Below are 25,700 nucleotides of genomic sequence, written 5' to 3'. Positions count from 1 at the left end.
TAGCAAAGCTGAGCCTGGATATGTATAGCTAAGAATGGTGGGGACTAATTGCCTATCGATAGCAAATTGATAGCCAATCAATAGCTAGTTGATAATCGATCAATAATCAATAAATTCCCGAAAATGCTGGGGATTACTTGGTAGTGCTTAGCCTAGCCCAAATACGTGGCCAATACCTTACGATAATCAATCAACAGCCAATCAAGAGCTAATCGATAATGGATCAATAATCAATAAATTCGGATAACTTGGTAGTACCAGTTATCCTAAGTACGTGGCCAATATCTTGTAATAGACAATCGATAGCCAATCAATAGCTAATCGATAATTAATCAATAATAAATAAATTCCAGGAAATGCTGGGGATGACTTGGTAGTGCTCAGTCTAGCCCAAAAGCCAGGACTAGCTAGGTGCCCATCATCTCCGCTGTCTCTTTAGCATTGCGCTGCCAGTGCAAGCTTCGCAATTTTTTTTTTCTTTTCCGCAAAAACGAACATTGTTTCCGCGTAAGGAAAAATAAATTATACAAAGAACAACTCCTCAAACCATTTCCATGTTACCGCTTTTGCGATCGCACTATTATCAGTGTCGATACTATGGCATTATTTTAGCGCTAAGGCCAGTTACTTTTGTGCTTCAATGCATAAAACAGCATTTTCCTCAAAAAGTTAACTGGAACGCCCATGCATTTCGTCGGACACTTTGAAAATTAATATCTCGAAACTAGTTCAGTCCTGAGAATTCGTTCCAAGTGGATGCCTTGCAAACTCAGCGGCTATAATTCGTAGATTGAAAGATGTTCCGTTAAATAATTCATTAAAAAGTTAATTCGCGTAATTATGTTAAATATTCAATTAGGCGTTTTGACCATCCATTAGGCCATCCATGTCAGAATTAGCTTGGAACTACATAAAACAATTAGCCTCCTTAGAGCGTCGTCGCATTAATGCGAACACAAGAAATCCTGAGATATGGTCAATTCCATACTCCAGAACACTCTATAAGCATCAGTCGTTAATACATTACCTACCATTCACTTTGAACAGATACAAAAATGGAGGTAATTTCAGTAAGAAAGAACTCAGCTGACACTTTGGTCGCTTGCAATGTATCTGATGTGATTATTCTGTCTTTGTGTATGGTTCTGAGTATATAATATAAATCCTGTTTCGTTTTCTTAGCAAATGTTGATCTTGTAAATTTCAGTCTCATGCTATGTTGTATAGCTGGTGAGTGAGTGAGTGAAATAACTTTACTGAGGTCCAGCTGGTTGCGTTGTTTTGTATAGCTAGTATTGTTATTGTAGTGTTGTTTAAAATGCATTCTGTTAAAACTTTTTCCAATTCTGTTAACTCGCCGTGACACAAATATTCTTTGTCTTTCCGTTCATAGCTATTTCGTCTATGAGGAATTCCAGCGATAGCTGGAAATACATGTGAATTATTGTGCATTTGTACACACTGTTTGCTGTACTATTGCCCCGCCTGGTCTTTTGAGTCACGTCAAGCTACATATGTAGCTTTTAGTCCAAAATGACCGTCCAGCATGTAAACTGGACAATAAATTGATTTGATTTCATTGATTTCGTCGGACACTTTAAAAATTATTATCTCGAAACTGGTTTAGTCCTGAGAATTCGTTCCAAGTGGATACGCCTTGCGAACTCGGCGGCTATAATTCGTAGATTGAAAGATGTTCCGTTAAATAATTCATTAAAAAGTTAATTAGCATCATTATGTTAATTCTTCAATTAGGCGTTTTGATTTCTCGTGGAAGTAACGGCCGCCTCATCGAGTAGTTTAGATCAAGGATTATAACTGTGCTATGTGCCACAGGCAATCTTTAAAAATTTCGCTCAGCTAAAATGAAACGCCCTGTATATTTGCATGCTAAATGACATCATAGAACCATATCGTACAAATCAAGGTAAGTGCATGCGCACCACCAGAAAAATAGTAGCACAGGCAATGGGCCGGATTACTCATGTTCCCGTGGGAGAAACAAAGATTTCGGCCTTTTATTGCATGTATACTGCAGCTGATTAAACCTCGAGAAGGTGAGGCTGACAGATACGGTACAATCTGTAAGTAAAAAAAAAAGAATTTTTTTCTTACAGGCCGGGCCTGGTCATGCACACGTGGGCCCTAGCTAAGCTTAGTAATGAACGCCCGGGCCCGGACCGGGCCTGGGCTCAGTAACACGGGACCGGGTCGGGCCCGGGCTTGGAACCGCGGGCCCGGGCTGGTCTTGGTCATGTACGCCCGGGCCCGGGCCTGGCTCGGGCCGAAAAATCAGGCCCATGCAGTGCTCTAAGATAGATAGCCCCCGGAAAGTGTGTGAAGTAGTCAAAGAATGATAACGCATTAAAAACACAGTCCACAAATAGCATACGCTGCTCTGAACATCTCAGCCAAATTCTGCGGTCATGCGCGGCGCATGGAGCTCACAAGCCGAGCATGAAGTTGCCTTTTAGATGCGAAGCATCTTATGCTTGGGGCTATGTCACACCCCCCTGCCTCCATCCATCCATCCATCTGCCGTGCGTCCACACCCCTACTGCGCATGCGCATCCTCCTCCCCCTCCTCTCCTTGTCTCATCTCCTCTCCTCTCGGCATTCCTCTTCTCCGGATTGCGCAACCAATGGCAACACCTGCGGCTCCGCGCGCGATAATGCGAAGCAGCTTAGGTTATAGGCGCGACGGTAGGCACCCCAGAGGCACCGGCAAGAGTCACCAACGCCGCGCGCGTTCGGTGCGAACGCGGACAAAACGCCGACGGCGCCGACAACAGTTCTGCGCGTTGCTGGTGCTGCTGCATGTCCAAGTTTATACAGCTGATAAAACTACCTTGCGTCGACCCCATGGCTGCTTCGCATACTACTCATGGTTCCCCTACGGGAAGATGGTGTAATTTTTTTTCTCTAACACTCTTTTCAAACAAAGTCTCCTCCTCACTCATTTCGAGTATGCCGGCAGCTGCAATATTTCGTCATTTAGCAGATAGATGGCTGCTATTGGCCGACAGCTGACATCAATCCAGAAGGGTGTTTGGATCGGTGCGCTTCTTCCTGTCATGTTACTGTGTATATTACATACTTCAGGAAGAAGCTGACTGTGGTCTGCGCATGCCCACCCGCGCATGCCCGCATAGAAATTAAACTTTTGTCACAGTGCCATCAGTGTCATAGCCATCGGATCTCACTAATTTCGATTAGTTTTGAACACTCAACTAGCTTCGAATCACGCGATACTTAAGGTCAGACCACACGTACGCTTGCTAGCACGCACTCACTTTTGACTGTTCCCAGCTAGACATCTTGGCAGACATCACTTCATATTGAGCTATTGATAGTGCTTCAAAATGCGCAATTTGGATGCGGCTACCAGAGTTGCAGAATGGACACTCTGGAGTTTGAATGATTCCGGAATCATTCCACATTTTCAAAAACCCGGAATGAAATGGGAATGGAACGATAGCCCTTGTCGGGCAGATGGAATGAAAACGGGACGGAAGCCCGAGATTACGGAATTGAGTTGGAATGAAATGGGCACATATTCCTGGAGCAATGAATGTTGATTTTAAGCGAGATACAAAACCAGTAAATTTGCCAATTAGACTAAACTAGACTTAGGCCAATTTATTACAATTCTAAATTTTTACTCAATACTGGATCTCTCAGTCTCTACCTATATAGGTGACTACCTCTGCCATGGTAACATGAAAAAGACAATATTCTGCATTTTTGAAGACATCCAGACACCTTTCTGCATCATAATGTTGAAGTACATTTAAAGACAGCAACTACTGTTAGCCTCGGCAGGCTTGCCAGGGACATTTCTAACAGCAGAGAAAACAGCTTGAGGGTTTTTCTCACAGCCAAGATACATAAGCCCGAAGTTCCGTTTAGGACTATTGTTAGTGAATAGAAGCAGAAGTGAAGAGAAGAAGCGTGGCAGAAGTGTGTTAGCCAGTTTTTGTTAAAGAAGCTCAAGACGCTTGTTGTGAACGACCCATTTCTTGTCAAAAAATCTGCCGCAGTAGCACAGTTTTTAGAGGAAAACGATCATGTTGGTTTCGGTTTTATTGCAATAGCAATTATATGGACACTTCAACGGGATTTCTGCCGTCGGCGTTGCCGTGAGGTTCCGTATACAGTGTACGCTCATTACAACGGATCCGGGAACAACAGACTTCCGGTTACAACGGACCATATCCCTAGGTTTGTTTGGTCACCACGCATTTTAAATGGCATCCACTCCGCTCACAACGGACCCTGCTATAGCGGACTATCGGCTAGAACGGACTAAATTTAGGGCGAAAATTGTTTGGACTGAGCTTATATGGCAGAGTTACGCGGGGCCGACACCCAATATGCGTTTTTTTTTCTACTTAGCCGGGAAACAATAGTATGTCTGGCAACGTTGTCGGCATCTAACGGATCGCTGGCGCAGCCGAGCCAATCCAGTGAAGTGGCTCGCTGCGTCCATTTTCTTCTTTGTGTTCGTGCGTACCGGTTGCGTACCGGACCCGCCTTACAGAGCGCCTGCTTTTTGACATGCAGAGGAAGCGGGAAACCAAAATTGACGTGAAGTTTCCTGTGGAAGTTCTTCCAGCAGTTTGGGCACAGCTAAAAAGCGATGTCATTCGCAACTGCTTCAGGCAGGCAGGCTTTTGCCGAGCGAATGACGCACCCAGCACTGCACCACAAGATCCATGTGTGCCAAGTGTGTGGCCCCAAATTCAAGAAGCTTTCGGGGCCGAAGACTTCGCCGACTTCGTCAGTTTTGATGATGGCATCATCGACAGCGAACAACTGACGGACGACGAGATCGCAGCACTTGTAAAGAACTCTTCTGACCCGCTATTAGAAGACGACAGTAGCGAAGAGACTGAAGCACCTGTTAAGCTTTCTTCGTCCCAGGCCATGGATTACATTGAGGCCCTGAAAGGATATTTCCTGCAGCAGCAAGGTGACTGCTCCGCGGAAGTTCTGCAGCTCACAGAAATGCAACACAAGGTGACCGCGTCTTCTCTGGCAGGAGCTAAGCAGGCCCTCATCACTCAGTATATTTTGTGAAATAAAAAGTCATGTTCCATGAAGTTTCTTTCCTCGCATGCACCTTTCCCGTTCAATGAAAAAGGTAAGAATTGCCTCAAGCGGGGGGGGGGTGGTACCAGACCCTTGTGTACAAACTGAAGCTTGCGTGCGGCGTCAAACTGGTCTAATCTGTGATTCATGGGCGTAATTCGTCAGATTATGTCGTATCGGCTGTTCCACGGGCAAGAACGCGATTTTAAAAGCATATTACGTTCCGGTAACATTTTTATGTCGCATGATCGCCTCCTCCTCCCCCCCCCCCCCCTGCATACTTCGGATACAGCATACTTCGGATACAGCAGACGTTTTTCGCCGAATTATGAGGGTCCGTTATAACGGGCGTAGACTGTAGATAAAATCTTCGCCGCGCGCCGTATGCCCGAGCGGAAGCGTATGGGGACGCGCGCTATCACGGAGAGCGAACGCACTCAATCTCCCACGCGCAAGCAAGGAAGCGGGAAGCCAGCGCCGGAGGGAGTGGGGGCAGGCGCACTTCTACTCTGCCAACAACCGTGCTCGTCGCTCGCCCGCACCGTCTCTTATCTCCACACGACTCTGACCTTTATGCGCCGTGCATTCGCCGCTCAGTTTCCGGTTAAGCGATAGACCGCACGTACCTTCGCCCGCTGCGGCGTATGCGCTTGCTGCCAGCGTTTTGACAGTCGTTGTCTGCAGTCATTCAGTGTGATCTATTCATGTTTGTTTGAGCGCGCTCACACCACGCTTGTTCATTCAGTTAGTAATAGTCGGGCCACATTTTCCAATGCACGCTACACATGCAATGCTGCCCGGATCGCCAGTGCAGCGCTACAGGTGTGTCCCTCCGCACGCGCTGCCCGCGGGAAGCGCTCCTCATCAACACCACCGTTTCACACGCGCCTTCTCGTGGTCATCGAGTCTCTCCATGTCTGTCTACTTACGCCGCAGCACACATGCTTACTTAATCAGCTCATGTTTACTACAATTCATATTGCTACCAAAGCCGCTCACCTTACTTCGTATGACATTGCTGTGTTGCTATCGCATTCATTGCTTTGCCCTTAGGGCAAAACTGTGACATTTTTTTCTGTAGACATGCAGGACTTCTTTTGTTCTGTCCTGCAGAATCAATTGTTAGTGTGTGTCAAAGAGAGCATTGAAGATAACAGTGACTATCCTTGCACAACACCGCCGGTGTGTCCATTGATAATTTTCTGTCTTTATTGCAGTTTTACATGAACTCTACTTTTATTGTATTTGACGATCAACCGTTTTTGCAGCGCAATGGCATCTGCATAGGGTCTTGCGTAGTCCCTATTCTTTGTGATATTTTTCTGGCCAAGGTGGACGACACACTAGAAAAGGTGTTTAATGGGGGGCCGGTTTTAAAAACTTTTAGGTACGTTGACGATTTTTTAGTGCTTTTAAAAAAGCAGTCCGCCTCCACCTGCTCCTCTATTGTAGGTGAAGTTTTATCTTCTTTTAGCAAACATGGACGAGGGTTGCGTTTCACCCATGAACTCCCGGACTCTTCTATTTTACAGTTTTTAGACCTTAAGATCACATTCTGTGATGAACACGTTTGCTGGGGATACTACCCACGGGCTAAGAAGGAACTGCTGCCCATGACTCGGCACATTCCAAGACAATTAAAAGAGGAATAGTGGTGATGTGTATGGAATCGGCTCTCCAAAAATTGTGCCCACATCGGATGACGCCCAGTTTTAATAATCAGGTAAGCCGTTTTTTGGCTGCCGGTTCCCCGTCTCGATCTTGACCGCCGTTTCTGAAACCCTCCTTCAAAAATTCAAGCGTGGAAAGGGAAGTACAACGGCGGAGGACCACCGGAAGGCACATAGACCTGAGGTGGTCCCTTACATCCATAAACTCTCCCACAATCTCAAGAAGGTGGCAAGTAGGCATGGCGTGCCAATTTGTTTTTCTGCCCCAAATAAGCTGGGAAAGTTGTGCCCACGTATCTGCAACACCAGTAAACGTGGATGCCAGAAGAACCACCAATCGCCGTTCGTGAAATGTTCCACTGGAGTGGTTTATTGCATTCCCATGTCATGTGGGATGTTTTACGGAGGCGAAACTGGTCGCTGTGTCAATGACCGTTTAGGGGAACACGCTCTAAAACTTAAAAAACGAGATGACAAATACGCACATATAGTTGCGCACGTTAGCAAGTGTACTGATTGTGAGGCTCGGTTAAAAGAGACGACGATTCTAGGAAAGAGCAGTAACAAGACCGCGCGCATCAGTTTGGAAGTCTACCACATTAAGAAGTTCGGTAGCAAGTGCACCCCTTCCCTTGCTCCCTTTGATGCTGAATTTGATCTTCTCGATGCGGCTATCGGGGTTTCCGATTGGAAATAAAAATAACTGTTTGCGTCTTGTTGCGCTTGGTTGGCTGCTTTGCGCTTGAGTGGTTGGCACGAGTTTACCCTTGTTATGTTTTCCCCTTTCCCTTGCTTCACTCTGGCATATATAAGGTGTGCTATCCTTGCCAATAAAACCAGTCGTTAGTCAGCGCTTGTGTGTACGTGTCTCCCTTCTTGTGGTCGTCTGTTTGCGCTGTTACCCAAAAGTTTCAAGATGTACCAACTCGCCCAAAAAGAAGTATTGATGAACTTCTAGTAGTGAAGAATAATTCAATTTAGCAAGAGCGCTTGACCGACAACACAAGGATTGAAACCAATAAACAAACGGTTGCACCCCGCATGAGTCCACAGTGATTTGGTATGTGCACCATGTGTTTTCGCACACTGTCTAGTATCGAGATTGTGCCCAATTATGTGCCAGTAAATGTGAAACAAAAAAGATCTTCTAACAAAACATTAATGCGTAGAGCACTAAGTTGGGCTGGTTGGTTGAAGTTCATATTGGAAAGATTTTAACTGCGCTAGAAACAGAAACAAAGGAGGACGAAAAAGACAAGACGTGCAATAACACGTGCGCAACACGTGTTGTCTTTTTCGTCCCCCTTTGTCCCTGTTTCTAGCGCAGTTAAAATCTTTCCAATTTTAATGCGTCTAGCTCTTATGATAGTCAACAAGTGACGGAATAAGCTAGCAGGACGCATGACATGCAGAATGGTGCAAGATTATTTTGTACTTTGCTTTAGTTGAGTAAAAACAGTTTTGTAAGAATTAAAGATTTTTATAAATGATGGAATTTATTTAGCAGGTATGTATGTATGTATTTAGCAGGTATGTAGGTATGTATGTCAAACCCTGTATGTATTGCAAGTGGTTGTGAACCGCTTAAGAAGTGAGCAGCTACAGTGAAGTCAACTTAAGCACTCGCGAGTGGGTAGCTGCAAGCTAGCATTTTCACAATCGGGCATTATCGCCACGTTCGGCTGTAAAAAACGGGCTTAATCCTAAATTGAAGAGAAACAGTGTAAACACGACGAAGGAAAATTTCACTAATGAAGAACCATAGAGCATTTTTTTTCCCATTATTGTTTTAAAGAAACCTAGAGAGTGAATGAGCCATTGCTCTGTCTCATCACATTTTTCCATGTGGGGGGAGCTTTGGAAGAGGGGACCACATGGTAGTCTGTCATATGCAATCCATTCTTTAAATATTTGCGTGTTCTGGAGACATAGGATCTCATATATTTTTCAATTACGTCATTAATTCATGACTTCAACCCACATATGGATACTGTAAAAACACTATATATTAGAGAGATTACAGGAAACAATGCACTGCATGGATAACAGCCCGCATAGCATGTGAGAAAAAATGGTACATAACATTATTTGTAACATTGTTGAAGGGACACTAAAGGCAAATACTAAGTCGACAAGAACTGTTAAAATACCATTGCAGAAACCTCGCAGCGCTATTTTTGTGCAAAGAAAAGACTTAATTTAAGAGAAAATCGCATCTGAAGTGTCCACATAGCTTTAGCGAAATTCAAATCGCCCGCTCCCGAGCGGGGGAGCGCTGACGTCGCATACACCATCACCGCCAAGCCACGTGCTGCCATCGATTAGTAAAACTGCGCCCGACAGACAGCACGACATTTTTTTTTTTGCGCAAAATGCAAACGCGCCACCGTGGTGAAACTGCGCCAAGACAGAGCGGTGGATTATCTGCGGCAGCTGCTCTTAGTCAAGTGGAGTGGACCATTCAGGCCTCCCCAAAAATCACACGGACATGCACTCTCTGCTAATTGCAGCTTGCGAGATTTTAGCGATCCGGCAAAACCAGCGCAGCACTACGCGGCAGCGAAACTACTGAAATGCAAAAGTGCAGGCAGCACTGGTGTCGAGCGAAAATGAAACCTTTTGACCACCCGCGTCGTCATCAAGACTTTCTTTTTTCTACAAATTCAATATAACTGGCCAAGTAGCAATTTCTTCTGTCTTATTATGCAATGAACATAGGTCGGCGCATTCACTCATGAGTGCACTCATTCACACTCATTTCAAAGGCGTGAGTGCGAGTGCGAGTGAGTGCCAGTGAGTGTGAGTGCCGGTGAGTGCGAGTGAGTGTGAGTGGAAGTGAATGTGAGTGAGAGTGAGTGCCAGTGAGTGCGAGTGTGTACCAGTGAGTGTGAGTGCGAGTGAGTGCCAGTGAGTGTGAGTGCAGGTGAGTGCGAGTGAATGCCTGGGAGTGTGAGTGGAGGTGAGTGTGAGTGAGTGACAGTGAGTGCGAGTGGAAATGAGTGCGAGTGACAGTGAGTGCCAGTGAGTGTGAGTGCAGGTAAGTGTGAGTGAGTGGAAGTGAGTGCCAGTGAGTGTGAGTGGAAGTGAGAGCCAGTGAGTGGAGGTGAGTGCCAGTGAGTGTGAGTGGAGGTGAGAGCCAATGAGTGTGAGTGGAAGTGAGTGTGAACGTGGTGAGTGCCTGTGTGAGTGGAGATGAGTGTGAACGTGGTGAGTGCTTCTGGGTGTATAGAGGTGTGTGTGAACGTGAGTGTGAGTGCAGGTGAGTGTGAACATGAGTGAGGGCTTGTGAGTGGAAGTGAGTGTGAACGTGGTGAGTGCTTGTACGATAAGCAGAGGTGATATCGGTTCACCTTGCTTGCAGAAAAATGGAGGCGCGTTGTGTGTACAAGCTCACTCACGGTGATGACTTATCGCGCTAGCAGATTGTGCACGCCAAGATAGAAACCGCTCACTAAGGTTGTAATAATCCAAGGTTCAGGCATGAGTGAGACAATGTATAATGAAATGAGCGGATATATTATATTGCGATAGCAATTATATGGAAACTCCAAGCGAACTTCTGCCGTGGTCGTAGACGTCGTTGTGAGGTTCCATATAAAGTCCAAACACGGTAAAATCGTCGCCGCGTGCAGGCGGTACGCTGCATATGCGAGTGCAAGCTTGCGAGGGTCAGCCGACACCTACTGCTCAATCTCGCGCGCAAGAGAGAAAATGCGGGCTGAAAGGGCACTGCTTCTGTTGCGCGTCAGACATGGGAGGGAAGGGGAGGGGAGGGGGGTAGGGTCGTCTTGCTCCGGCGGCGGCCGCGTGGGTGTTGTATCTCGAAAGCGATCTGCGACGTGGAAAAAGTATGCGCCCATGCGGGCCTCCTCTTCAAAGCGATTTGCGACGTGAACTATGTTCAACTAGAGCCGGTAACTTCGTATGTGCCGAGTTTTCGACGTTTAGTTCGCTTTGAAGCGAGAGGCGGCACGAAGGTCAATTCGCTCACAGCTATAGCTGCGCCTCCTTACTCCAGCGTTCTGACAGCGAGTTTCCGTGGTCATCGAGCAAGATGTGTTTATGTTTACCTGTGCGCACGTGACACCGGGCTTGTCTATTTAGTTAGTAGGTGAATGTTTACAAGTTTATACAGCCCATTAAACTACTATCCTTGTTTCGTATAGCTCTCTACTAATTTGCTATTGCAATCGAAGCTTCGCCTGTCGGGCGAAACTGCAACATTTTCTTTAATACGCCAGGGAATATGTATGGGGTGGAGCGCTGATGGCAGACATGTCCGAATCATGACCGGCAAATTTTGCCATCACTTCCACTGAGTGAAGACGCTTAATACCGTGTGATTTGCTACACCTTCGCTGGTCATCCGCCATCAGAGGGTTGAATGGCTCCTCATTTTCTTCCTGCTTCCCTCTTAAACATACACGTACAGGCTCCTTATATAAACAGGCAGAGCGGAAGAGGGACTAGCCAAGTTAGCATAGAGTAACAGACATGCACGCTCGCATACATGTAGAAAAAGCAATGATGCAATGATAGATACCGCTTTGTTCTCCCTTTTGTGTTTGTTTCGGCATTAAGTGGTTGACTAAGTACACGGAAAGTCAATCTCCCACTATTTCCCGCTCTCTTGGCTCAATCCGACCGAAGGGGAGCTTAGCGAGCATGGGCGGCAAGCATGCACACGTCTTATGTCAATGACAGAGAGATGGACAGAGAGAGGTTGGGGCTGACGTCAATGTTTATGTCACTATGAATAAATTGAAACAAAAACTTTACACATGTTAGTTTTGCTCTACTTTGCAGTGTTAATAAACCAGCTCTCTTTAATTATTTAGTCAATGAATCCGTTAATTTGTATTTATTAAAACAGAACCTTATTGCCTTCCTCTGCACCCCTTCCATTTTTGCAATGAGTTATTTTGTGTACGGAAACCAAACAATATTGGCGTGCTCCAGCACTGTTCGAACAAGTATTTTGTAGGACAGCAAATTTTACCTGGGGGCGCAAGACGAAGGTGTCTTCTCAGAAAGAAGAGTCGCTTTAGTGCTCAGCATGTACATTGATTTCCACTTGAGGTTATTTTGTTAACATGGCTTTCCCATCGGAGAGCGTATGTTAAAGTGACTCTTAAATATTTACGCTGAAATGCACAAGTGAGAGGTGTGTCATTAATAATGTAAGAAAACTCAGATATCTGTTTCTTTCTTACTGTTAGCATTACAGATTTCTGGGCATTTAGAGTCATCTGCCACTCCTGACACCAAGAAAAAGCAGAATTTTGCATATGGTGATTATCACTGTGATTAATTTCGCGGTATGAAATACAATAGTCAGCGAATAGATGGATGTTGCCATGTAATCGGAAAGGCAAATCTTTTATGTATATTAAAAATAAAACTGGGTCCAAAACACTGCCTTGGCGCACTCTTGATGCAACAAGTGCCGAATTGGAAGCTTCGTTATGAATATAGTACACGAATTGTGAGCGGTATAGTTCGGCACAGTGACTCATGAGTGCACTCACTCACACTCACATTCATTTCAAAGGGGTAAGTGCGAGTGAGTGCCAGTGAGTGTGAGTGTGAGTGGAGGTGAGTGCGAGTGCGGGTGAGTGCCAGTGAGTGTGAGTGGAAGTGAGTGTCAGTGAGTGTGAGTGGAAGTGAGTGCGAGTGAGTACCAGTGAGTGTGAGTGCAGGTGAGTGCCTGTGAGTGTGAGTGAGTGCCTGTGAGTGTGAGTGGAGATGAGTGCAAGTGCGAGTGAGTGTCTGTGAGTGTGAGTGGAGGTGAGTGCAAGTGAGTGCCAGTGAGTGTGAGTGGAAGTGAGTGCGAGTGAGTGCTGTGAGTGTGAGTGGAGGTGAGTGTGAACATGAGTGAGTGCGGGGCCTGGAAAAAATTATGGTGTGAGTGAGTATTCTCCCACACTGCCGACCTATGGCAATGAACTTATCTGTTTATTACCAATGGTTGAGTATTAGTGACATAATTATAATGAGGAGTGCCTTCGTCATTGGGCTAGCACCTGACTGTCGCAGGGGAGTCACAAATGGTGTCCTGCATTTACCTCGATTTCTAGATTATTAAATTTCTGTTTGTGACAATATTGACACCTTAGACGTTCTTGAGCAGTAATCTGTCACTTTAGCATGACTTAACATTTGCCTTTAGTGTCCCTTTAAGACTTCAAAATTAAGTGTTTACCGTATTTTCCAGTCTATAAGACGCATCCCGTGCCCCCTCAAAACAGCAGTTTTCCGAAAAAGAAAAAAGAAACGTGTATAAGTCGCACCGATGTATAAGACGCACCTGTTCGTTTGGTAAACGATTTAAAGAAAATTAGTGACGTTTCACTCCGTGAATGCGGGTCACGTGCAAGCGTATGGGTGCCATATATTTCCATTCCAGGTGCATTTCTGCCGTCATGGTTGCCGCGATGTTCCGTATAAATTCCAAGGGTGATAACATCGTCACCATGCACCCTATGCTGTATGTGCGAGTGAAAGGGTGCGACAGTGAGCCGAATCGTGCATAAGGGAGGAAAGCGGGAAGGCATCATGGAAGCGAGGGGCGGCGGCTTGTACTCTGGTAGCAACTGCATAGTTTGCGCAGCGGCACGCACCGCATCTTGTCAGCGACCTGCATATGCGACTTCGGACTCGGTCTGCCGCCGCTTGCATTGCTGTTTCGTCCTTCTCGCACGGCGCTTGGGAACTTGATTAGGAGAAGAACCCGGCACATAAAGAACCTGTAGCAATTAAGACAACCAGCGTGCTTCGCGCAGGCATAATATCGAATCCGATTTTGACCACAGTTTTTGCGGAAAAAAAAAACGTACTACTTAAGTCACACCGTTCTATAAGATGCACTGACTAAAAATTCAGAAAAAAAACCAGTGTCTGATATACCGGAAAATTCGGTAGTTGCTAGACACGCAAAGGAGAAAGTGAAAGTAGTAAACAATTATAAAGAAAGCATTTCATTAACTGGAATTGGAGAACTGGAATTGATTAGCTAAGCCACTCCGATAGTGGGAATGGTCCAACTCTCAGCATTCTGAGGAGTTAAAAAGAGTGAAATTACGGACATCTCAACCCAGGTGAAAATTTCCAACTGGTATCCAACTGGGATCAGCTGGGATGAACTGGTTCCAGCTGGAAACCAACTGGTCCCAGTTACACACCAATTGGTCCCAGTTGGAAAGCAACTGGGTAGCAACTGGTTCCAGTTGGGATCCAACTGGAACAATTTCCAGTTATACTGGGTGTCATGAGTAAGACGCCAGCGGCGCCATAAAAGAAGACAAAGACGATGTGAGCGGAGCGTTCTGAACGGCGCGAGCGCGCGAGGCGCGTGACCCGAGGCGTGATCGAAGGAGAAACGGCGTTGTCTGAGGATTATCGACGTGGTTCCGGGCCAGGAAGGTCGCATCGCCAGCTCCGCTCTGGCGACGGGAGACTCTGGGGTCTGGCCGAGTCCGTGACGTTGGCCGTCCACGGTGTGGCCGTCGACCTCGGCAAGTTCGGGCGAGGCTCCTGGACGAGCTGCAGCTTCTCACGGCAGGACCAGGCACCCCAGAGAGGCTCCCCCTTCTACGGCAGACCGGCACGTTCGATGGTCCCCGGAACGCCACGTCGGCTCTCGGGAAAGGACCGAGACGGAAGCGGCGACCGAGCACGTCGCTAGGCCTAACCCGTCACCTCTCCCGGCCACGTCAGCAGCAGCGACCGGGTTACCCAGGCTTCCGAGACGAGCCAGTTGAAGGACCGACTTGTATGCAGCAACGTTGATGCGAAGATCGGCGAAACGGCCACATGGAAAAGGATGCTACGAGATTCCGGCCGGAAAGATACGAGCAACCCCATCGACGAACTTTGTAAGAACGACTTTCTTGTATCGCCACAACAGTAGGCCAGTGATGCCAGACTTTGGGGTAGGAAGGGCCTAGGACTAACTGAGACGAAGTTAAGGATATTTATTGATTCATTATGTTGTACATTTGTTGGCATTTATTTATTCATTGTCTCTTAGTTCAGTGTGTAGCTTGATTTTCGGTTTGAGGCTTTTTGGTTTTGAGTTCGCGTGTAAATAAAATCTGTTTGCTGTGTCGCCATGCGTCTTCCCTCTCCATCTCTCATAACACCCGCACGCCTCCGAGATCAGTGACAACGAAACACATCACAATTATACTGGAAGTGACTGGACCCAGTTGGGATCCAACTGGAACATTGACCAGTTGTACTGGTAGCAACTGGTTCCAGTTTGGATCCTAATGAAATGGTGACAGAAGTTTAACTGAAAGCAAGTAACATGCAGTGTTTGCTAAGACAGCAGCAGCTAGTCTATATACTTATACTGAGTAATTATGTTTGGCAGTTCGAGCAACCCTAGCAAAAATTCTAATAGAAGTTTGTAATAATTAGTCCAATACAGTTTTGTATTAGTTGTATAAGTTTTGTATTAGACCAATTGACAGAAATTTCTATTAGTCGTACTGATTTACCTGTAAGACCAATGGCCCTGTGTATTGTACTTATTAGTCTTACACAATCAGTGTTGCATGTCTACTAGTTTCTCCGTTAGACTAATTGGTTCTATTGGCCTTATGCTGATTGTTGCTGGTCTGATACAACATGTATTGCTGGATTCCGCAGCTCTTGTTTGCTGGTGAAAGTTAATTGATAAAAAATTAGACTAGCGGACCGCTTGCTTGCATGGAGAGGCACGTGTTTCTAATTAATCACTGAATAATTAAAAATTCTGCAGTACAATTGTGCAGCAGATTGCGTTCGTACGTTTACATTAGTTTCAGCGCACTAAGCTAGAAATGGCCATCTCAGCGACATACACAAAAGCGACGTGCGCCTACATGGTCTTGCCAATTTTGCTTCACTGAACCTCGTCGCGATGAGTCGTTGAGTTGGGTTGCTAATGTTTACAGTACAGCGAATACTTCCCCACAAAAAAAAAAAAAAAGGAAAAACCGAACAACTAGTCGTAATCTGCAAGGCAGTTCGCGGTGCCCGGTCAGCTTACGAACGACTAGAGTGTACCCAATCTAGTACACTCTAGAACGACGGTGCAATAGCAGCAACCATCTTTGTTTGCGGCTGAAGTTTCATCAGTGCCGTATTTCCTGTTGAAGTGCGCGAAAAGTAAATGTTAAACTTTTAACCTAAATTGCTAACTTGATACCGCATATAAAAGGCCGTAATATTTATTGACATCAAAGAGCAGTATCACAGAGAAGGGAACACGGCGGGCGGGAAGGACATAAAACTGCGGCCGTAGTCAGCCGTAGTTGCGCACAGCACGTGTGCCATGGCGGCTGCCATGTCAAGGCGAGGCGTCACGCGAGGCGTGCGTGTTAGTGAATGAACGATGTGTTTAAATTTTAAGGAACCCGTGGTGTTAGCGCCTGCGCAATATCATTCGTGCAGTAATATATTTGGATAGTTTTATCTATGGATGCTGTTAATACTTCAAAACAATGCAAGGCAACTGTTTTACCCCTGTCCTTCGCGGCTTTGTGGATGTATCAGCGTGCATCGATGTGCAGCGTTTTCCCAGGTGCCGATTTACCATTTCGAGGTAATTATACTTCTTATTTATGATTCTATAGTACAGTATGAAGTGTTTTCTTTTTTTTATCCTGATGGTGGACGTAAGTAGTTCTGTACAGTGGCGTCGGGCCGATTGCTGTGTGCGTCGCAGCAATGACATGCCTGTTTCCGACAACGCTGTGCAAGATTTCTGTCTAGAGTTCCTTATATCTGCCTACTGTTACAATGGAACACACATATCATGTTGATTTTGTGTGCTTTATAATTGTCCTGTCGTGTCATGTGGCGTAATTTTTTATTATGATAGACATTTTGAGCTAGCATATATCACACTGTCCTAAACTTAGTTTGGTAATTGCGGAGCCACATTATTCTAATGTGGAAGCAAATATTGCCAGGTTAATTACGTTTAGTGGTAACTAGCACCCCTGTTTTTAACTGCTTCTATGTGTATTTTTCTGCCCAGGTTTTTTTAACCACTTCCTCAAAAGGACGTCCTTTGGTTGAAGTCAACGAAAAGCTCTCAATCAAGATTGCAGGTGGCTACATCGAATGACACTTTGTAGACTGCATAAAATAAACATTTGATGATGATCCAAGCTTGTCTTTCTTGCACTGGAGCCAAAAAAATGGCCCCATCGGGTCACATTTTTACTGAACCCAGCTGCAGACCACTAGCAGACCGACCAGTCCCTACTGGGGCCAACAGGCAACTGGTCCCAACTGGGACCCACTAGCAACTGGTTCCAACTGGGACCCACTGGCAACTGGTCCCAACTGGGACCCACTGGCAACTGGTCCCAACTGGGACCAACTGGCAACTGGTCCCCACTGGGAATTCTGCCATAAGCCACTTTAACTGGTCCCAGTTGTCACCAGTTGCAATATTTTCACCTGGGAACTCCCCAAAATGAAGTGGGAATAGGATGTAGGACTCCACTTGGCAACTCCTGCGGCTAGTATTCTTCAATCAAGCTGGTTCAGGACAAAGCCAGTCCCCACCACTTAGCACGGCCAGAATGGAGCATGCGAGTGCGAGAACGCACTCCAGCCCTGTCGAGCACATACCCCGTATTTATTCGAATCTAGGCCAACAGTTTTTTTTCAAATAATCATATACGAAACTCTAGGGTCGTCTTAGATTCAAGGATTTTAAAAAACGCACCAGTTTTTAACTGAAACTGATACATATGGTGAGCACCATCTAGAAAAGTCAGTATCGCAGCCGCTACTAGCCAGGCCAGTAGCCAACTGAAGTACACGAGGGACGTAGCCATTTTGACCTGCGTCGTATCGGTAGTGCTGCAGCATCGGCGCGCGGTGTGGCGTTATCGTAATGGCACCAAACGGGCTATGCCACTATAGTGCCGCTTTCTAACGAATACCGTATTTACTCGAATCTAACACGCACTTTTACCACGACCCTAAATCTGCGTTGGCTTTTCAAAATGGTCGCCTCGCACGCGCGTCGCACCTAGCTACTCTTTAGCCTAGCTATCGTAGCATGCCGTAGCTTCCTCTGTGTGCTGCAGTACACGTGCTTAGGCAATAGTCTACCGTCTGTCTGTATTCACATTCTGTGCGTCTGCTCTATCAGCATGAAGTACCGAATTCATCATGATGCCGCATTTAAAAGGAAAGTGATCATGCGTGCGGAGATGGACGGAAATCGAGCCGCATCACGGGCGTTCGGAGAATCCGAAACTTGCGAGCGGGACTGGCGCAAACAGGTGGAGAGGATTTTTGCCAGCAAAGCAATGTGGAATGGTTTCAGTGGACCGAAGCAGGACGTAATCTGCGACGATCCACTTCGGCGATACGATCGCCTTGGCCCTATCTTGAAAGCAATCTGCGATGGGGAAAGTACACCACACGCCGCGTTTTCGCCGCGTTGAAGCGAGAGGCATGCTAGCACGAAGGCGCACTTCATCTCCAGCGTTTTGACAGTTCGTTTCCGCTGTCAACGAGCGAGATGTGTTCATGTTTGCTAGTGCGCGCGTGACACTGTGCTTGTTAATTTATTTAGTAAGCGAATGTTTGCAACTTTATACGGTCGAGAAAACTGCAATCCTTACTTCGTATAGCGGTCTACTAATTTGCTATCGCATTCGATGCATCGCCTTTAGGGCGAAACTGCGACTTTTTTTATTCACCGCAACTTCAGTGTATCGGGAGGAAATCTGTTTTTCCAAATGACAGAAAGTTTGTATTTCTGTTTGAAAGCATGAGGTGCGCAGTACTGTAAAGGATCTTTTTTTCCTCACGGAAAACAGGTGCGCGTTACAATGGAGGGCGCGTGAGAATCGAGTAAATACGGTAGTTGTGCTAGTCGTAGAGGCATCGTCAAACGATCAAGCCGGGCGGAACTTTGGCATCGATAAGAGAAACTCCTGTCGTTGGACAGGGCCACGGGAGATGCCTTTTGCGTGCGCCGCAACGAGGATGGCATTTACCCAGGAACATTGACCGTGCGCTTCTTCAAAAAGTGCAGCATCTCTAACGCGCTTGATGGTACAGAATATAGTGCACTGTCTGAAGACGTCAGCAATAAGGAAGATAGCGACGAGGCTAGCAGCGATGGTGACATAGAATGAGCTCGGCATGCTCAAATTTAATAAATGCTGTTTCATTTTGCAAATGCTGTCCTACATTTGAGGCAAGTTTTTGTTTTTTTTTTTGGCTTCGAACTTTTCGGGGGTCGGCTTAGAATCAGAGTCGAGTAAATACGGTAGGAAACATTATTAGAGTTGCATGTAGCTGTGTCTGCTGCGTAGCAAAGATACTGCGGCTGCCGCGGAGTGCCACGATGAGCCCGCTCACTGTTAGCTTGCTGAACTCGCTGCGGCTGTGGGTGACGTGGCTCCAGACACATGGCAAGCCGGCCCAAGCGTTGACATCCGACTGGAACAGGTCGTCTGCTTCCCAAGTTGTAAACTGTTGAGGGGTGTTGCCACTATGGTCAAAGCTTGTTACATTAGGGATTCTTTCAACATGAGGCCGCGGTGCGGTATACATCGCTTAACCAATGTGACATACTTGCACAAGCAAACAAAGACGAGGCTTCGTTCGACCTTCGGAAATTGTGTGATTTCCGTAGAGATAAGTGCGAAAGGAAATATGCTACTCATCGCACTCTGTGTGAGAAAACACAGCCGTGTGTAACTATCTAGTACACTACAACAAAGAGATGAGACACTGTGAACTCAACTATAAGTTGAAGGATAGCCTTCGAGTTTGGCATGTCGTAGGTGCCAAAATCCAAAAGTAGTAGCGTCTATGATAACATCCAAAATCAAACTTGAACTACGCGCCACGGTGACATTCAGTAGGCGGAGCGTTGTGGGCACCACTCCGCTCTGCTGTAGCCTTTGCAGCGCGAGACATTGAAGAAGGAGCAAAGCACTGCGAAGGGGACCAAAGCTGATCTTTGCTTGCTAACAGCTCCACTTGCGCTGAACGCACTGAAGAACTTTTTGCTGAAAATTACCATGTTTTTGGGTGTATAAGTCGCAGCTTTTTTCTGAATTTTTCATCCGTGTGTCTCGTAACACAGTGCGACTTATATACATTTTTTTTTTCTGCTGACAAAATTGGATTGGATGCTATGGCCATGCAAAGTGCACTGGGTTGACCGCCTCTGGCAGTTGCTACGAGTTGTGTGCGCGCTATGGAAGTACCAGGTTCTTCTCGTGATCAAGCTGCTGAGCGCCTTCTGAGAAGGACGGAGCAGCAACGCAAGTGGCAGCATGCTGACCACGAGTCGACCGACCCCGAAGTCGTCGCATCTGCAGATCGTTTTCAAGATACGGCGCGTACCGCTGCACAAACTACGCAATTGCTACAGTACAAGCCACCCCCGCCTCCATCCCGCGCTGCCTTCCCACTTTCCTCCCTTGTGCGCAATTCGAATCACCGTCACATGCTTTCACTCACATACGCGTAGGGACGATGTTATCGTGGAACATAGTGGTGACCACGGCTGTGGAAATGCGCCTGGAGTGTCCATATCATTGCTGTCGCAATTATATAGGAATGGCACCCATACGCTTGCGCGTGACGACCAACATTCATGAAGTGAAACGTCACAAATTTTTTGAAATCTCGTACCGAACGAACAAGTGCGTCTTGTAAACTGGTGTGACTTGGATATGTTTTTCTTGAGAAAAACTGCCGTTCTGAGGGGGGTGCTACTTATACAAGGGTGCGACTTATAGCCCGGAAAATACGGCATTTCCGAGATAGTGCATTTTAACATCAAATGCACTTTGATGTTTCAGCGCACCTTTAAGAGGATGCAATGGCACTGGGAAGGCCACATGCACAACCAGTGGCAGAATGGGTGCCAAGGGAAGCAAGGATGGTATTTGCAGGCCGGCTCAGCTGGTGTTTTCAAATGCCATGAGTGTCTGACAAAGGAACACATCTCCTCTAGAACTTTGTGTCAGCATTCACTTGTGGTTCTTGGACCCATATTGCACAGTGCTCGTGTGACTGGGGTGCATGCAGTCCGACCTGTTTTCACAAGATGAACAATGGAGCCGCCGAACTGCCCTATCTCTGCGTTTTGTTTAACGTGTCTCGTTCAAAAAATAAGGCACCTCAAATTTAATAACAATATGGTAATTCATTATCATCTGCAAATCTTAAAGGCTCTAACCATCCAAATGTGAGCATGAAAACACTGACCTGTTGCGCAGAGTGTTGCCTGCTTCGGGACGGTTCATGACATCATTCAGCGGTGGCAGCACCTGCAGCACACGAGAACCAATTTGTATGGTTTTAGGCTTTGCATAAAGAGCCCACAAGAAAATGGTATAGTTTCATTAAAAATTAAAGTAAACACAGTAGCCTTAACTTTTTGGTGTTGGAAGGCTATCAGAATGCCCACATTTATCCAATTAGTAAAACCCACTGCAACACTTTGGTAATGGTCCACTTGGCTGCCTCTTAATGACACAAATTTCGTATTACTGTCACCATAAATTTCCAACAGGCGCACACGATAGGTACCAAAAATCTGAACGCGTCTCGAGTTTTCCTGGAACATAAAAATTATGTCGTATGTAGTACTACGGAACATCCTTTAAACATCAAAGCAAAAATGGCTGTGGCAACTGGAAAAAAAGCACAAGCAGTGATTCGCTTTACGCCTTTCGAGGGACACAATGCTAAAGAGATTTCTGCCGAGCTGGTGGCAATGTACGGTGACAATAGAGATTACTTCTATGTGCATCCGCCGTGGTGGCTTTGTCAGCTAAAGCATTGCGCTGCTGAGCACGAGCAATAATACCAACTTGGCGATTGCCCAATGCAAGAACACCAAGGAACGCTCGTAGGTTTTCATAGTTTGCGTAAAGTTTCTGCATCACCGCAAAGCGATAACAGGATTTTTCAGCCACGGCAATTTCAGAGTAACGACGTCAACAAACCTAGGCAAGCCCCTTGTGGTTGTGCAATCTCTTGCAGGAGCAGCCCCAACGCGACTTTCAGAGAAGCTTCCTCCTTGAGGCGGTGCGTCCAGTGTATGGGGTCTCCCGAACTGCCCTTTTAATGCGATTTGGGAACTTCAACCAGTTTTTGGTATGTTTGTCCGTATCTAACCTGTTTCCCACCAACTTGGGTCACTGCTCTAATGGTGATGACGATGAATTTGACGTTTTATGACGCGACGGCCAAGTATGACCAAAGAGTGCCATGCCAGTGTTAATTGGCAATGGAGCGATGAACTACGAACTTCATCTTGTGACATGGCTGTGAAGGGGCATAAAAACAGCTGAACACTGCGCAAAACATGTACGAGTAAAATAATGACAAAAAGTTGGGAGGTGTAATATGAACATAAAACATGTACTTTGAAAAGATGACATACTAAGAATAAATGGCAGTAGCACTACTGCCTCATCAGGGCCCTTGAACGCAAGGGCTTGGAAACACATGTTATACTAGATGTAACTAATGCAGCAGCAGCCTCTGGCAAGACGCTGTACTACATACCTTTTCAACTGATAATATGCAGTGTAAGAATATCATTAAAAAATTTAAAGCAGATTTTGTGTCGAATAATGGGTTTGTGCCAAGAAACTGCTGGGTGTAATGGGATACGCTGCCAACGTGCTCAAGGAAAGTGCTTTTTCCTCTCGATTTCTGCTTCCCGACACTCGACTAGGGCGTGGATGACGGTCAGCCTGTCACCAGATCCACTACATGTAGGAGGATCATCACCAGTCAGCAAACAAGTTGTGTGTACCGTATGTGTGCCCTATTTTTATTCGCCAGAACAGGACGTCGGTTTGTCGTGATTTTATTATTGCTGGGGAAGTGCTTAAACGGACAGACAACCGCTCAGAACATGAATCGAGCTAACCACGCTGATGGAAAGACTGCCTATCGTACTGGTTAAAACGAGCCATGGTTTTCTCGTTCAACGTGGGTTTATATGTTTAATTCTTCACTAAAAGTCGCGATAAATGACTTTTGGCACCCCACATGGCAAACACTTGAAGATGCATAAGAGGTCCATCGCGTGACCTTCTATTAGTGTACGCGGTTCCTAGGATTTTTATTAACATTGAAATTCAGTACACTTTCTTCAGTTATAAGTTTCTTCCAACTTACAATGTGCAGGTAGGCCTTCGTTTGTAGTGAGTAGAAAAGTGGTGCTGCCTTCACCTTTGTTTTCGATGAGTTGGCTTGGCTTGTCTATCAACAGAATAGTGACGAAGGGGGCCAGCCAGTCATGGCATAGGCGTGTAATTCGGGAAAAACGCGGTACAAGAAAGGTCTGTACGACAACACAAACTTATTGTACCAGCTTTTTAATAGCGAAGCTGTTTAAGGCAGCCGTAATTTGTGGTGCCTATCAAAAAACTACCAACAAAGAAAATAACAAACTTTCTTGCCGAGGCGGGATTCCAACCCGCTTACCCGCGAACCTAGTGATTGCGTTCGAGCGTCGTCGTCTTCGTCCACAGCTGGCGTGTTCGTACGCTCGTGCTCTGCGAGGTGAAGAGGTTTTGCGCTGAGAGCGAGAGAGAGAGACGCATTCACAGAGCGGGTCTCCCGAACGCGGTGTCGGCATTGGAATGCGGTGTCCGTGTCGCAAGCTGTGCTATGCAACACGCAGTGACGGCCGTAAGTCCGAGACGCGCGAAAAGAAATGATCATCATCATGACTAATAAGATGAAAAGTTTGCGCGTACTTCAAGAAAATGATGGGCTACGATTGCCCAGCTTCGCTGTTTCAAGCGTTGCGCGGCTGAGTGCAAGGTTCTTTTTTTATTTTCAAAAGTGGTTAAAAAAGTCAGAACGCAGGGGGTTAACCTCATTTGCACTCACTCCTGTGAAAGCAGAATGATGGGCAGCTTTCACAATTTGCGAGGCGGGCCTTCGTTCACACTCGCTTCTCGGTGTTGCTGGAGGAGGGACTTTTGCTTTTTTAGAGGCTGCTCTGATCGAAAAATTCTGCTTACAAAATATTCTATTCCAATTTCTGCTTACTTTTTGAAGTAATCGCTGCAAGTGTAAACACTACCGAGGGTGAGCTGTTTGTTGCGCCATCAAAGACTGGCCCTTAAATATCGGTTGTCAGTCCCTTTAACTGTGGCTTAATTAGATGAAGTTTATTAGAGGTTTGGGTGTCCCACAACCAATAATTTCTTAATTTTTTTCCGAATGAAAGGTTTCAAATGTATGGCGGGGACAGCTATGGAAAAGTTGAAATCTTTCCTTGCTGTGGCGATTTCGTCGGCAAGCACATGACCCTCGATGCCCAGGCACCCAGAGCTCAGACAAGTGAAGTGATTGCCACTGAGCAGTGTCGTGTTGAAGAAGAGGGCCCAACCTATGCAGAAGGGACCCTTCATTAATCGCTATTCACCATAGAGAAAACCAGCATGTTCTGCAATACTTCAATTGATTTCTCTCACATAGCACTTTTGGATCAAGCAACATCTTTAGGAAAATTATCACTTCCAAACCACTTCGCCAAAACCTGCTTTCAAGGTGGGTTCTAAAGTGAAATTTTGTTATGAAGAAGATAAGATACTTTTTAGGTTTCTAAATTTCTCTTAACACAATGAAAATATCAGATATTTGACAAATGGTGACCACACAAAAAACAAAGTTTTGTTTTCAAGTGCAGAGATTTCTACAGAAATGGCATAAAGGAACAAGGTGGCTGATCCTATCCTGCGCCATCATAGAAGGTTCAAAAACAAAGAATATATCTTTATTGCTTTTGAAATTATGGTTTGCCTACCTAAGCTGGCACATTCAAGTGCTCAATACGATGACCATATTTTCTTTTCTGTTTGTGCCAGGGTAATGAAACTGAAAATGTGTTCTAATAATAAAAAGATAAATTCCCCTACGAAATTTCACTAAATTTGATTAACTGGTTCAAAAGCCGACCCTTCAGCCAAGCATGAAGGTGATTTAACAGTGATTCCCACAGGACCCTCCAAAATTCTTTTTGTCATGCCTTAGTGTAAGAACTGACCTGTAATCAGTACTGAGATACTAGTTTGCTGTTTCTTTCAATGATAGTACATGGCACTCTACAAGTTGGTTTCTGGTAGCAATCTTATTGGCAGCTAGCTGGCAACATTCTTAGTACACGACAAAAGTAAACATTTAAGCATTTGCACCAGCTCATTTTTTTGCAGAAAAAATGTACACATAAAATTTTGTGCTACATTTTCTGATACTTGATGTGCAGACTGTTTTCTCCTTTACTTAGGTACAAAAGCTATTATTCAGTACTGACACAACTTGGCCTTAGCATTATTGTACTGCGATAACCAAGAAGACACAAAAGTCACAAGAACCAGAAAAAGTTTTTACCAAGGAGTTGAACTTTCTGACAACATCGTGAAAGCCACAGAGGCAGTAGTCTTGAATGATCACTTATGCCTGTGCTACCTGTTTTGTGAGATTTCATGCAACTTGGCACTGTGTGAATATAAAGAGCTTGGCATATTATTACCCTTGAACGCAGGTACCGACGCAGTATCCTTTGTCCACGACCACACTCAGCCAAGCACAGCAGCACAGGGGTCAACTGCCGCTGAAAGCTGGGCTTGGCTTCCACCTGCACAACACAAGGCAGCGTTGCCATTCAGTGTACATCGACCACCAGCATGCAATGTGCAGCGAGTGACAAACCCCTCAACATCACGCATCAGGTCATGTGAAATAAAGAAAACCTCGAAACTCGCATTTTGTTAATGAACAATTTACCATCTAAAAGAAATAAACCCATTGCACGCAAAATGCACGCCACACAATCATCTTTTTTGGTTAGTCAATTTAAAGGCAAATCATATATTATGACAAGATTTAAAGAATATTTATATACAGGAAGAGGTCCCAAAGTGAAAA

The 25,700-nt window shown here is 45.7% G+C and overlaps 1 protein-coding gene across 1 annotated transcript in view; it reads right to left on the bottom strand.

Moving 5' to 3' along the window:
• LOC119451030 (synembryn-A) overlaps positions 1–25,700 on the bottom strand; it is a 251,017-nt gene that overhangs the window by 15,821 nt on the left and 209,496 nt on the right. The window contains exons 11-12 of the mRNA XM_037714460.2: positions 25,306–25,410; positions 21,009–21,070 (exon numbers count right to left, since the gene is read on the bottom strand). Coding sequence (XP_037570388.1) covers positions 21,009–21,070; positions 25,306–25,410 — 167 coding nt within the window. The remainder of the gene's footprint in view (positions 1–21,008; positions 21,071–25,305; positions 25,411–25,700) is intronic.

The sequence above is a fragment of the Dermacentor silvarum genome, chromosome 4 (assembly GCF_013339745.2).
Source record: "Dermacentor silvarum isolate Dsil-2018 chromosome 4, BIME_Dsil_1.4, whole genome shotgun sequence".
Taxonomy (NCBI): domain Eukaryota; kingdom Metazoa; phylum Arthropoda; class Arachnida; order Ixodida; family Ixodidae; genus Dermacentor; species Dermacentor silvarum.
The sequence above is the reverse complement of the archived record's forward strand: the minus strand, read 5'-3'. Positions and strand labels throughout refer to the sequence as shown.